The sequence below is a fragment of the Motacilla alba genome, chromosome 3 (genome assembly GCF_015832195.1).
Source record: "Motacilla alba alba isolate MOTALB_02 chromosome 3, Motacilla_alba_V1.0_pri, whole genome shotgun sequence".
Classification (NCBI taxonomy): Eukaryota; Metazoa; Chordata; class Aves; order Passeriformes; family Motacillidae; genus Motacilla; species Motacilla alba.
This window is the reverse complement of record NC_052018.1, coordinates 43,433,704-43,446,881: the sequence shown is the minus strand read 5'-3', so window position 1 is coordinate 43,446,881 and position 13,178 is coordinate 43,433,704. Positions and strand designations below refer to the sequence as shown.

Here is a 13,178-nt window from a genome sequence, read left to right as displayed (position 1 = left end):
CAATACCTCTCTAACAGTCCTGGTTACTTTCAGTTGATTTTTAAAAAAGCATCCTACATACAGGGAATTAAAAATTTAAACAGTACATCCTTATTTATTTGTGTTGGTTTTAAAAAGCATCATAAATGGTCTTTACCATCTAGTTTCTAGTTTCTAGGATCATTCTTAAATGATACTTTCATAGTCACTTTTATACACCTTTGTAGAAACTGGTGGGCCTAATTTTGCTTCTGTTGATAATTAGTGAGGAAATATGGCAGGCCTTTACTGCAATGGGTTACTTAAGGAAGATAAACCAAACAATATTTACATGGGAGTATACTTTGTGAAACAAAACTCTGGATGATTCTAAATGGACCTACTACCTTGGTAATGCAGTTGCAAACCAGAACAAACAACAAAAACAACATTTTTCCCAATCTGACAATTCATTTCCTTTTAGCTTTGATTCATATATCTGCTTTGATATCTTATGTTTGTGCCCCAGACAAAATATCCTCTTCCTTCCAGTATCCCAACCCCTGTGCACAACTTCCTCAGTCTTGGAGAAAAAGACGATAGCCTGCTCTGGAAAGGGAGCATTTACTGCTCTGCCGAAGAGGGAAATACCTCTTAAAACAAAGTTTTCCCACTGCAACCCTATGCCTTTGGGCCACTTGTGATTTCTGCTTGTCAACATGCAAGGTTTAAAACTCTTCAGTCAAGTCTGATCTGATTCAACACCACTTAGGTTTAATGGTGTTGCCATTCACTTAAACACTATATAGATTTACTAATAACAATTTACTACAGTGTTGGGGTTAGATGTAAATAGATGAAATATGGAAGGTTAAGAAGATGGCAGCTCCGTAACTCAAATAACCAAATTACAAGTTTCTTCAGACAACCATCTTAAACCATCAAGCTGTCAGTGAAGTATTTCACCATCTGTCTATATGTCCATACACTACGCTAACTTATACACTAATTAGTAGCCAAAACAAATGTTTCAAAATTAGGAAAAAAAAAAATCCCAATGCTGTAGCACTCCATACCACAATCAGTGGTCCCCATTATTTCTCTGCATGCTGCAGCACAGCTGGTGAGTGCCAAAGCTGTGGGTCCGGGTCTCCGGCAGCTCCGTTCTGTTTGGACACTACACGCGCTGAGGCTGCTGGGCAGACTTTGACACCCGTGGCTGATCCCTGCCGGATCTTCCCCACACATGCTCACTGCAGACACACTTCCTTCCTCAGCCTCCCTCCCTAAATCCTGCTAGCCACTTTTGTTTTGATTAGGACTGGGCTTGCCTGGTCCCAAGCAGAAGTCAAAGACGACAAGTCTGTAACAGCATATTCCACGTGGGGACTTCTACACTCCAAACAGGCATACCTATGCTGAGCAATTAAGTAGTTTTTAAAGGCTCCCAATAAAACAAAAATGAAAAAGGTATGCTAGATGAAAGAATTAATGCATCCTTAAAAAAGCACAGGACCACGTGTGCTCACAATATAAGAAAGTCAGTATTGAGTGTATAATGTCATGTCTCTGTCATAGAAAAAGCAGTTCAGCCATGCCTAAAAACTAGGAATCCAAAGAACAGGCATCCGATTGATCATTGAAAAGGACAGTTAGTCACATTAAGGGAAAAGACTGTTCAGATGCTGCTTGTATGTCTCGTTTTCCATTTATTCTTCTGTTTACAGTCAAAATAGTCTCAATAATTTTTCCTCCTTTTGTTACAGGTACTTGAAACAGTAAGAGCAATCTTTATAATACACAATTGATAGTACAGTGCAGGAGGACTCAATGCAAGAGAAAAGGGTGTTTTCTATTTTAATAAAATTTTGCAGTAACAGTAAGAAAGTTCAGATGAAAGTGAAAAATTTCAAGCCAACTATGTTTCTTTTAATGAGAAGACAAAATACACCAGCTCCTACATGCTGCTCCTCCCTTCCTTCCTCTCCCCATCTCATAAAAGAGGATCCCAAAGAATGATTGTGCTTAAGGTCCTAGTTCAGAAATATTGTATCAATCCCTTATTGTGGTAAGAATTTTGGACTACAGAACCAGGTCCCAACAAACTCCATCTAAACGGAATAAAAAAAACACATTCTGAAAAAACACATTATTGAGAAATAGACATAAAATCTTAACCTTTGATACTCACAAACATGCATTTAATTACATCTGTTTACATTCAGTACCCTACAGCTCATGATCATCTTTAACATCTGTGCTTCACACTAAGCGAAGGAGAAAATAATTGTTTCTAACTTAGTCTGTACAAAGTGTGTGTGAAAAAGAATATACAGCATTTTTGCCTGCTAGCATCCAAAAGAAGTAGTATATATTTAAGTTGTCTAATTTTGAATGCACAAAAACAAATTTAACGAACATCATCCTTTTCTGATTCTATGAAAACTTCTGCTCTTCTGAGTTCTTTGCACCAAAGACCTTTATTCACATGCACCACAAAAGGTTTCCCTCACTTCACCTCTCTCTGCTTTACCCTTTGACAAACAGAACTTCTTCTAAAATTTAGTAAGAGCCACTCGCACATAACTAGGTCCAGAATTCACATCACAAAAGAGAAACAAGCTGTATTATTCATTCCATGGTAACTTACAGAGAACATATGATAATATTGAGCCAAATTCAGTAAGGTGCACAGTCCTTGGATTTAAAAAGGTTACAGAGGACTATCGTTGCTACTTTTCCTTTTTTTTTTTTCAGAAACAGAGTTGACTTGGCACATTGCTGCACTGAGCATGGCTTCTGTTCAAAAAATCAAATAGTTTTTAGGACTCATAATTTTTATATGACCCTGAATGACTCAAACACAAGACTTAAAGATAGAAGCTGTATCAGAATAGAACTAAAAAGGAAAAGACTGTAGACTTGTGTAAGTGTACCAAATTACATTGTAGACACACAGATGCACATATATAATGGCTGACATGTTTCTACCTTAAATAATGCATCCAGCTCTAGGTACTTCATTACCAGAAGGGTAACAACTGTCTGAAGGTAGTTCACAGGAGATCAATTGAAATGATTAACACCAAAGGAAGGACTTAAAAGGCAGGGTTAAAAACTCAATACTGCAGCTGTTTCGTGAATAGGATTTTCACTGGGTGAAGGGGAAGGGAAGTCCAAACAAAAGCATGGTCCTCTAAAAATATATCAATATATACAATTAGCAAAGCACTGACTTTAGAAAAATGTGGCTATAATCCACACATAGCTAAGGGGGAACGCCAAGAAGAAAGCTGTATTATTTATTGCAAGCCCAAAAGTCTAGGTATAATGAGCTTAAACTATTACAGGAATTTTGACTTGACATACTGTAAGTTTCTGCTCATAGCAAGATCTCATAAACTGGGCGTAACCTCACCAAAAAACGGTAAGATAAGAAAGTAAAAATACTGTTGCAGGGTTCAAGCTAGCTTTGACAGGACTTAGACTAAGTAAATTAGAAGCTTCTCTCCCCTGCTCAGACTGCTTAATTCTATAAAATTATACTATTAGCTACAAACACTGCAGCATGAGCGAATGAACGCGTGCAACACTACCTGCACACACTTAAATGATGAAGTGTTTTCAAAGCAGTTTTGAACAGTAATGTTTTGTTTCAACAGATTAATAAACTAACATCTTTGCCTTGAAAAGGACCCTTCACGTGACAATTTTTTTCGAATTAAAGAAACTAATAGGAATAGGGTCTAATCACTGCTCAGGCAACAGATTTGTACAAGCAGCAGCATTAAATAACACTACAGAATTAAAAACACTTTTATGCTCTGGCTGCTACTGCAAGAACTGGTCAGCTAGTTAGCTAACAAAGCATTCTAGGTAGCAATATCAATTATCTAAAATGTACTCTGAAACACAACAGATAGTAGTTCTCCCTGTTACATTACACAGAAAACTGATGGAGGGAAGATTCATGTCACGGTGAAGTTTATATATATTTAGACTTCATCAGAATGAAAATGATGAGAAACATACTTTCTTTGCTGCAAAAGCAATTCATTACAAAATACTAATAATAACTTCACTCAGTAAGACGTATCTCTATGTAAACTCAAAATGACTGAGGCACGCAGTTAACATGCAATGAAACATGGTATTTTTCACTGCATTTTACACCGTGATTGTCTTAGAAACCCAAGGGTATGGATAAGTTGTAGATTATTAAACTGTAATAAACAAACTTGTCTAACATTTCCTCCTCTTCCCCTCCTTTAGGGAACACAACTCTATTGAGACTTCCAAATTTACTACTACTTTATTATTTTCTATGACTACTTTCCATTATGAAACTGAAAACCTTGTCTAGTATTACTTAAATGTATCAGGTTATCACGCAGTTCAATACTTCTCTATTTCCACAGCTCTAAGAATATCTTTGTTTCCAAATGTGTTTTTTATTAACAGCACTGCTATGTTTTAAATATTTGTCTTCTACTATTCAAGAAGCAAAAAAATTACATACATTAACACAAAATTACATTAAGAAAGAGAGGGTTTTATCTTTAAAGTGAATTTATAGAACTGTAAAAAGCAACTTCGTGATTCAAGATACAAAGAAGGGAAGAAAAGGAGAAAAGGAGGAAGACTGCTCCTTCTTTGATAAGTGTTTCATTCATTCAGTCTTAAAGAGAAAAAGCAGCAGCAAAGAGGGGGCAGCTTATATGCCAGTACAAAGCAGGAAGTGTAGGAATTTAGTGAGTTCACTACTGGATTCCACGCTTTGTACATGATTTCAAATGCAAGCAGCTGTACTGAAGTGCAGACCCTTAGGTGCAAGGGCACGTGTGTGTAAGGCACCAAGACCAGAAATCCACCCCACCCTGCACTGCAAGGCAACAGGCCACAGCAGCACTTTCTTCAGAATTTTCAGCCACCTACTAACCTAATCGAAGGTGTATGATTTTAAAAAGCCTGATAAAGTTACTGCACAATAAAGCCGGGCCACCAAACGCAACATTAAAAGGGAGTCACTGTATAATCATGGAACAGCCCCTTCACCGTCATTGCAAACGTCATAGAAAGCGGACAGCCACGTAAAAAGATGCCTTTTGCCGCCCTAACATGGCCCTAACCAACCCCAAAATGGTCTCTTTACCTGATAGCTCTCTTCTCCTTCCCTGATCACAGAGGAGATGGGTGAAATTCAAAATAGCATAGTTGCAACTGGAGATTTACAGAAGGACCAGGGAAGGTCTTCTTCACAAACCACAGCACAGGTCTCAAAAAAAGTTCCCTAATTATTTCATACCTATTTTGCATCTGTAACTCGTTTAACAGGAAGGCATTCATATCAGTTTCCACGTTCAAAACACGAAACCAACCATGCTGCTTAAAATTAAAACCATGGACCATACACCCCCTGTCTCCCCAACAGCATTACAGAGACACTGCTTTTGGTCTGAATACTTAATAATTATTTCCTTTTTTTTCTCCCTAGAAAGGAATAATTAAAAATCAACCAACCAAACCACATACACGCTTCAGAGTATCACCACAGGGACACTCTCAGGTCTGAATTACTACAAAAAACCACTGTAATTATGTCTTAATTTCACTAACTAATCTCAGATGAGCTTTTAAAAAGTAAATCGAGGTTTACAAGTAAACCGTTTAAAACTGTACTCAAATGTTATCTGAATGAAACCCGACATTTATTTATTCTTTTCCCAGCTTAATTTTAAACAGTTTCCAAGGAAAGGCATATCTGCTCTTGATCAGTCCGGTGACAAATGATAAATCTTGTTAAAAAGTGTGACATTTGAAAATAAATAAAAACCACAGGAGACTTTTCCAACCAAGGAGGAAGATAGGAAGAAACATTATACCCTTGCACAAATCACCAGCCACAGAAACTAAGCACAATCTAACGACCTTATATATTCAAATTGTACACCGCCAACAGAACCACTACCTAAGGCGACTCCTTAACTACAGATGTACTCAAATACCTAGAAAAAATAGGTTACTTCTCTTCACATAAAACCGGAGTCCCACTGAGCTCAACCAAATGTGGCAGGCTGAGATGGAAGACAAAAACGGGTCTTACTTGGTGTACAAAGACATCAACTGGAGACTCCAAGGGGCTTCCCTCTCGGTTGCTCATGGAGATGAACCCGAATCCCATTCTCACATTGAACCATTTGCAATGGCCGGTTCCGTGCAAAACCTGGGATTCCTCTTCTTCTTCCTGCTCCGGCAACTTCCCGGGTTCGTCTCCACCTTTACTCGCCCCTGCTGAGGTAGAGGGAAAGGCGGGGGATGTGGGGGTGTGGGGGGGAAGGGGGGAGAAAAAGAAGGAAGAGAGGGACAAGATGCAAAGCAAAGAGTTAAATTCTGGTAACATCCTTTTGCCGCTGTTTAAAGGAGTTTCTACAAACAAAACGGGGTAAAAAAAAAAACAAACCAAAACCAAAAAACCAACCAACCCCCCCCCCCCCCCAAAAAAAAAAAAAAAAAACGGGGAGCGAACAAAACAAAATCAAAAAGCAAACGGTGAAAAGTGCGTATTTTCCCTAAATCCTAAATTAAACAACCTTCTCCCCAAAACACGTAAAAAAATTAAATCACCGGAGGTTACAGAGAGGAAACACTGCGCACGGAGGCTCTCCCTCTCTCTGAGCCCAGGGCAGCCCACGTTTCTGTACATACGTGTATTTTTCCATTTAACTCCATCTTTCAGCCACATTACAGCACGGAACGCGATACTTTACTTGAATATTGCTGGTTTAAGACCGATCCCATTTCTCAACAGAAATTCTCAGCCCAATTAGTCTCTCCTCGCAAGGCGCAGGACCGGGGGGGTGAGGGGGGAGGCCGGCCGAGGAGGGGTGGAGGAGAGAGAATAAGCAAAATTGGGTAGATTGCACAACTGGTTATTGCACATGCAGCGCCGAAACCACTATTTTCCACGGTGTATCCATCCCTCCTTGGAATAAACTTTCGATTAAAGTTGGGACAGGTGTACGGCCGTTTTCTCATCCCACCACTGCAACTGTGCTTAATCAAACAGGAACAATTCAAACAATAGCCCCCTGAAAGCTTTTCAAGTTGTGAATCGGTGTGGGCGGTACGGAACAGTTTCTGAGCTGGGTAACAATGGGTTTGGAGAAAGCCCCCTTGCGCGAGCTGCTAAAAAAGGGTAATGCATAGTTGGGTTAAAAAGGGGTGGGGGGAGGGGGGGAGAGGGGGAGAGAGCGAGCGAGCGAGCGAGCGAAAATCATAGTAAAACAATAGAAAAAGAAAATTAACCTTCGGCCATGTTGCCCCACGGGCCCTCTGCTCCAAACTCGTGAGATGAAAACTTTCCCTGTGGATCGAAGTGGTCTTCTGCATTAATCTAACATCCTGATTTTGAACGATCGCAAATTTAGCTCGCATGGTCTAATGTGCTTTCCCTCTTTTGATTTTTCCCCGTCTCTCTCGCTCCGTTTCTGGCCCCCTGCGCACACGTGACTCGGTCAATTACATGCTTTCTTGCTACTAATTTCGCATCGGATCCTTAAGGGGTTGGCAGCAGGCAGGAGCAGCCAATCGCCATTTCAAGTAGCCTGACACACCAAAATAATTTATGAATGAACAAGAAATTTCCAACGAGGCGCTTTTTTTTTTTTTTTCCTCCCTTCCTTTTCGGACAGCTAATCTGCACGCTTCTTTACGGGAAATCGAGATGACGTATTATTCTGGGGTTTCTGCCCTCCCGTGCATGCCGAAATCCGTAGGAAGATCCGTGTGTTTCTAGATACAGCCCACTGAGCAACAGCTGCACGCAGGGGCGGCCGTGCGGAGATTATGGGGGTATCTGTGCCCACCGCAGGCGGGCTCCGCGTACGCACACGAAGGCGAGATGCTCCCGGACGGGGGACACACGTGTGCGCTGACATGGAGCAGGGACACACGTGTGTGCAGACATGGAGCGGGGACACACGTGTGTGGTGACACGGAACGGGGACACACGTGTGCGCAGACATGGAGCAGGGACACACGTGTGTGTGCAGACATGGATCGGGGACACACGTGTGTGCGCAGACACGGAACGGGGACACACGTGTGCGCAGACATGGAGCAGGGACACACGTGTGTGTGCAGACACGGAACGGGGACACACGTGTGCGCAGACATGGATCGGGGACACACGTGTGTGCGCAGACACGGAACGGGGACACACGTGTGCGCAGACATGGAGCAGGGACACACGTGTGTGTGCAGACACGGAACGGGGACACACGTGTGCGCAGACACGCACGGCGAGCAGCGGCAGGCATCTGTGGCACCCTGTGCGCACAACGCGGGCAGATGCGCAACTGGATCGTGACTAATTTCGCATTCAAATTAGAAGCGCGCCGGAAACGCGGTATCACCTTAATATGCCCCAGAATGTGCGGAGATCTAGCGTTTCACAACATTTCTGGAGGGGGGATGGGGCGAGGAATTGTACTTCACAGGTTTCTCCGCCATCTCTTTCCGGGGGAGGGGATGTGATTAATGACTTCCTAAATAAGAGCCCAGTTTTCAAGCCGAGAATTGGAGTGAACCTCAATCAGCAGTTGGGAGAGGACTGACAGAGAGGGGGATTTACTGGAGAAGAGGGCGGGGAAAAAAAAAAAAAAAAGCCTCGGGGAAGAGGACAAAGAGGGGAGAAATAACGGTGACCGGGGACTGCTGTTTTAAGTCTTCACTGCCAGCGGGAGGGGGGATCCAATTCGGAGAAGAAATGTGTGATGTGTAACGGGCTTGGTAACAGCCCCTTTGCAGAGGCACTCCCCTTCCGCGCTCACAGGTACACAGCTATGGCCCTGCCCTCAGCCCTTCCTGCTGCTGTACGCACGGCCAAACGCTTTAAAAATAATAATTTAGAAACGCGAAAAACAAGGGAGAATTAGTTTTGGTTTTCACCTGTCCATCTCCTTTAGTGTAAAGTTGCGGATGAAAGTATTCTGTCCTCATCACCACCTACTCGCATTAGTCTGTATTTCCATGCGGTATTTATACATATATATACATGCAAATATGTAGACATATACGTATATATGTATAGGTGTGTGTATGTGTTGTGTGTGTGTCTGTGTGCCTTAAACGTTGCCCGTACCTTGTAAAACCCAGGACTCCGACTTTATTTTTAACCTCCCCCCTCCTACCCCCAGCATCCTCTCTTATCCCAAGGACACACAAACAAAAGCCAAGGCAACAAACTGATCCGTGCAGAACCTGAATGCTAGGGGCTTATGCATTTGCAAAGCACTTGCTGTTGTTTGGGAAGTGGCGTCGATCAGTCTGCCCAATTAAGGGGAACGCCTTTGCCCCCATGGGCCTGTTTACTCCTTTTGTTGCCTTTCAGGAAAGCGTCAATTCCCCTGCTAGCGCCTCATTTCTGTGTGAAACACCAAGGTGGAGGCTCCGTGTGATCGTTTGCAAGAAAGAGGCGAGGGTGGGCAAGAGTGTACAAATACAAGCACCCTGACAAGTGGAGCAGAAGCTTTAAATCCTGAAATTCCTTTGCAGTCTTCAACCGTAAATTTCCTATAGGTTATTTCAACAGTCAGGTCGACTTCCTACACTGACCTGCCTTAAGCATTCGTGCTACATACCACTGCTTTTGGCTCATAACCTCCTTTCCCCCCTTACAATTGCGATTATTTTGCAATATTAAATCTCCAGTAATTTTATATGCTTGGATCTTATGACCAGGACCATATCTAATATATAATGAATGTACGCGATTTTAATATACGTGAAACCTCAGTTATGAACAAGAAATTAAGGTTACCGGAAGACAACAATCCTTACACCTCTTACTTGAACTGCCCAAGACTACATATCTTGTGGCAGAATGGCACATTAATAAAATACAAGATCCCTCTGCCCCTCGAAAAGACAGAAAATACCCTTTTAATAAAGTTTTTTAAGTATTTGTTTTAAAATTCTGATTTAATTTACCGGTATTCGGTATTAAAAAAAAAAAAAAACCCTTAGAGGCTAGAATATTGGTTAAACAGACACAAACGAGATGATGGAGTTCATTAAATGAAAAAATGTCTTGTTAGCAAATTTCAGTGAAAAGAAAATTCACTATATGTTCTTCGATGAATAAATGAACGACTACAAAACCACCTAAGTAAATGAATGTAAATGTATTGGTTGCAAAGTTTTTCCTAGGTTGCAAAATAAGTGCAGATTTTGTAAAATGGAGGGGGGTGGGATTTGCAAAGTGTCTTTACTGAGATTTTCAGGCCTCCAGTATTAGTGGAATTAAGGTTGGGGTCACTGGACTGGTCACTGGTGTCAGATGTTATCGACTCATTCATTTCCTGCAAGGGACATCAGCCTTTCAAGTTTTGTGGAAGGTAGAGAGCTGTTGCCAGCTGGGAACTCTCCGGGTAAAAGAAAAAAAATTTAAAAAGAAAAAAAAGGAACCACCCCAACCAACACCCTTCTAAAATTCATTCTGAAAGGAGAGTGGAAGAGGTAAGAAAACCCTACGGAACAAGCTAGTTCGTGGGAAAAAATAGATTAATGGTAATAGTTTACCTTTTTTTTTTTTTTTTTAATCCATTTCTAGCCTTACATTTCTTTAAACAGATGCTAATTTTGGAAAAGACAATTATAGGAAGCTGGAATCATTGTCTATGTACATGCACAGCAAGAGCTCGCTTGAAACTATGTAACCAAAACCAATGGTGTTGGATTTCCTATTTGTCACCTTCCTAAAGCTTTTAAAGTCCTAACTTCGGTTTCTTCTATTCCCCTAAACAAAACCAAAACAAGGCAAAAATTGCACAACCCCCCTCCCCGAAAATACTACTCGCCTTCTCAAAAAAGACCCCCACCTCAAAAAAAAAAAAAAAAAAAAAAAAAGAAAAAGAAAAGGGAAAAAGAGAAAAAAACCAAGCCCAAAAGAAAACAGGGGAAAAAAAAACCCACAAAAATCCAAACAAACGACGGAGCCGCGTGCATTTGGGCATTTGAAACAAAACGCGTTTTACACTTGAAAGCAGAGCTCGGGGTGCTGCTACCACTTCCCATTTCAAAGCACGGCCAGCGCTCCTCGCCGACGGCAGGCAGGAGGGGCAGGGACGGCGCCGCGGCGCCCCTGCCCCCTCTCCTCCGCTGCCCGCGCTGGGCTGCTCGGCGCCGCCCCGCCGATGCTGGACCGAATAAGATGTCCGTCGTGTTTTTTTCTGCACGTTCTCCACCGACACCAGCTCTTCCTAGATGTGTGGTCGGAGGGGAGCCTTTTCCTCCGCTCCTGTGGCCGGGAGGCTCTGCCGGTGCGGAGCTGTTCCCGCCAAAACCCTCTCACCTACATTTTGGGCGCCAAAGCCGCTTTCCCTTTCCGCCGCCGCGCAGCGCCCGGGTGGAGGGGCGGCCCGCTCCCGGCGTGGCCGTGCCGCTCGAGGGGAGCAGAGGCCGCTCTCCAGCGCTGCGCCTCCGCTGGGCAGCGAGAGCCGGGCGGCCGCCGGGCGCGGAGGCTCGGGCGTCCAGCGGCCGCGCTCCGCCGGGGCCCGGGAAGCGGCAGGTCTGTCCCCGCAACCCTGCTCTAAAGCCGGGCTTTGCCCCCGGGCTTTTGTTTAACACTTCCCAGAAAATGCGGCTCCTTCCCAGCGGGGACGTGGCGGAATGCCTTCTCGCGCCTTTGGGGGAGAGCAGGGTCGGGCGCGCTCGGGACACCGCCAGTTCCCCTTGTCGCGCTTATTACCCTCGCTTTAAAACGCGAGCATTAATAGTAGAAAATATGCAATTCGTATTTCTATTTTTTAAAAACAAAACAGCGCCGGCCCAACTGCGCGCTGCCACAGCTCGGATCGAGCAGGGACGGGAATTGCCCGACGTGCGACTGCGGAGTATGAAGTTACAGGCTTTCTGGAGGCGCCTTCGCACCGCGCCCGCACCGAACCGCGGCTCTTTTCGGGAAATGCAGTTTCAGGGCTCAGAAAGCGCCTCTCCCCCCTCACTCCCGGCCGGTTTATCAGCTTCCCCGGCGCTCCTCAGCCGCCACACCCAACGCGGGCGCTCCCGGATGCCCAGAGCCCGCCCCTGCTCCCTCATGGGGACGGGGAGTCCTCGCCGAGGTTCGCAAGCGCCGCTGCTCGAACTGGGGTCGCAGCGCAGTTTCAAGCATGAGCTTTGCGAACACGTTCTGTTGGAAAGAGAAGCGGCGGCCGCGGGTGCGGCGCGGGCCCGCCCTGCCGTCCGTGCATCTCCGCTGAGCGTGCCGGCGGTGTGCGCGGAACTCTAAAAGCACTGTCTACTGCTGCGATCCCGCGTGGGATCCGCGGGCAGGAGGACGCGGGAGGCGCTCGCTCGGATGCAGGATGTGGTCTCACGTACATTAACCGTCTCCCAGCTGCGGATTTGCAACTGATAGCGGCCGCTTCCCCGGGGGATTTAAGGAGGCTCTGGAAGTCGTCGCGGGAGACCGTTTGACAGGGCTAACGCCCCGCAGGGAACACCGGCCACCGCGGAGGGACCGGCCACACGGCCCGGTGTCACCGCTTCGCCTCCCGCTCGGCAGGCGCAGGACGATGAGCGGACGGGTCCGCGCCTCGGGCACTTTCGCTCCAGCCCGTCTGCTCAGGCGGGACAGCGCGGCTTTTGCGCGCCTCGTCCTCCCCGACGGGCAAGTGCCCAAGCGCGCTCTGGCCTGCGGCAGCCCGGCGGTGGCACGGACAGCTCCTCCTGCCCCGGCACACAGACGACACCCGGCGCCTGCCCTCGCCCGCCCAAGGTCGTCCACCGGTGCAGGGAGCGCGGTGCGGGATCACGGGTGTCCCCGGGACGGGCGCGCTTCCCTCGGGGGCGCAGCGCCGCTCCGCGGGGAGCTCCGCGCCCCGGCCCGCGCATGCGCCGCCCCGGGCGGGGGCAGGGGGATGGACGGACGGACGGGCGGGCAGGGGGCCGGACAGACGGCACTGCTGAGGAGTCGCAAGCTGAGGAGGTGCGTGGCGCTAATGTGGCAGCGGCACAGAAATAAGTCGACGAGTTTAAATTTTAGTCCGTGATTGAGGTGTGTGCCCACCGGCGCGTCTGCCGCGGTGGTGGTCCCGCAGCGCTCATACAAACCCGTGGGCTCCCACCACTTGGACAGGTATGTGACATGGGGTTATTGTAAATAAACTTTCCTTATGTAATTGTTTATTATTCTTACAGAAGCAGAACACTCAAGACTG

General features: G+C 45.6%; 1 protein-coding gene across 2 annotated transcripts in view; it reads right to left on the bottom strand.

Moving 5' to 3' along the window:
- The window catches only part of LIN28B (lin-28 homolog B), a 97,621-nt gene that overhangs the window by 74,771 nt on the left and 9,672 nt on the right, over nt 1-13,178 (bottom strand). The window contains exon 3 of one of the 2 annotated variants that reach the window (XM_038133329.1): nt 6,062-6,249. In XM_038133329.1, coding sequence (XP_037989257.1) covers nt 6,062-6,249 — 188 coding nt within the window. The remainder of the gene's footprint in view (nt 1-6,061; nt 6,250-13,178) is intronic. The other variant, XM_038133330.1, reaches the window with a different exon arrangement.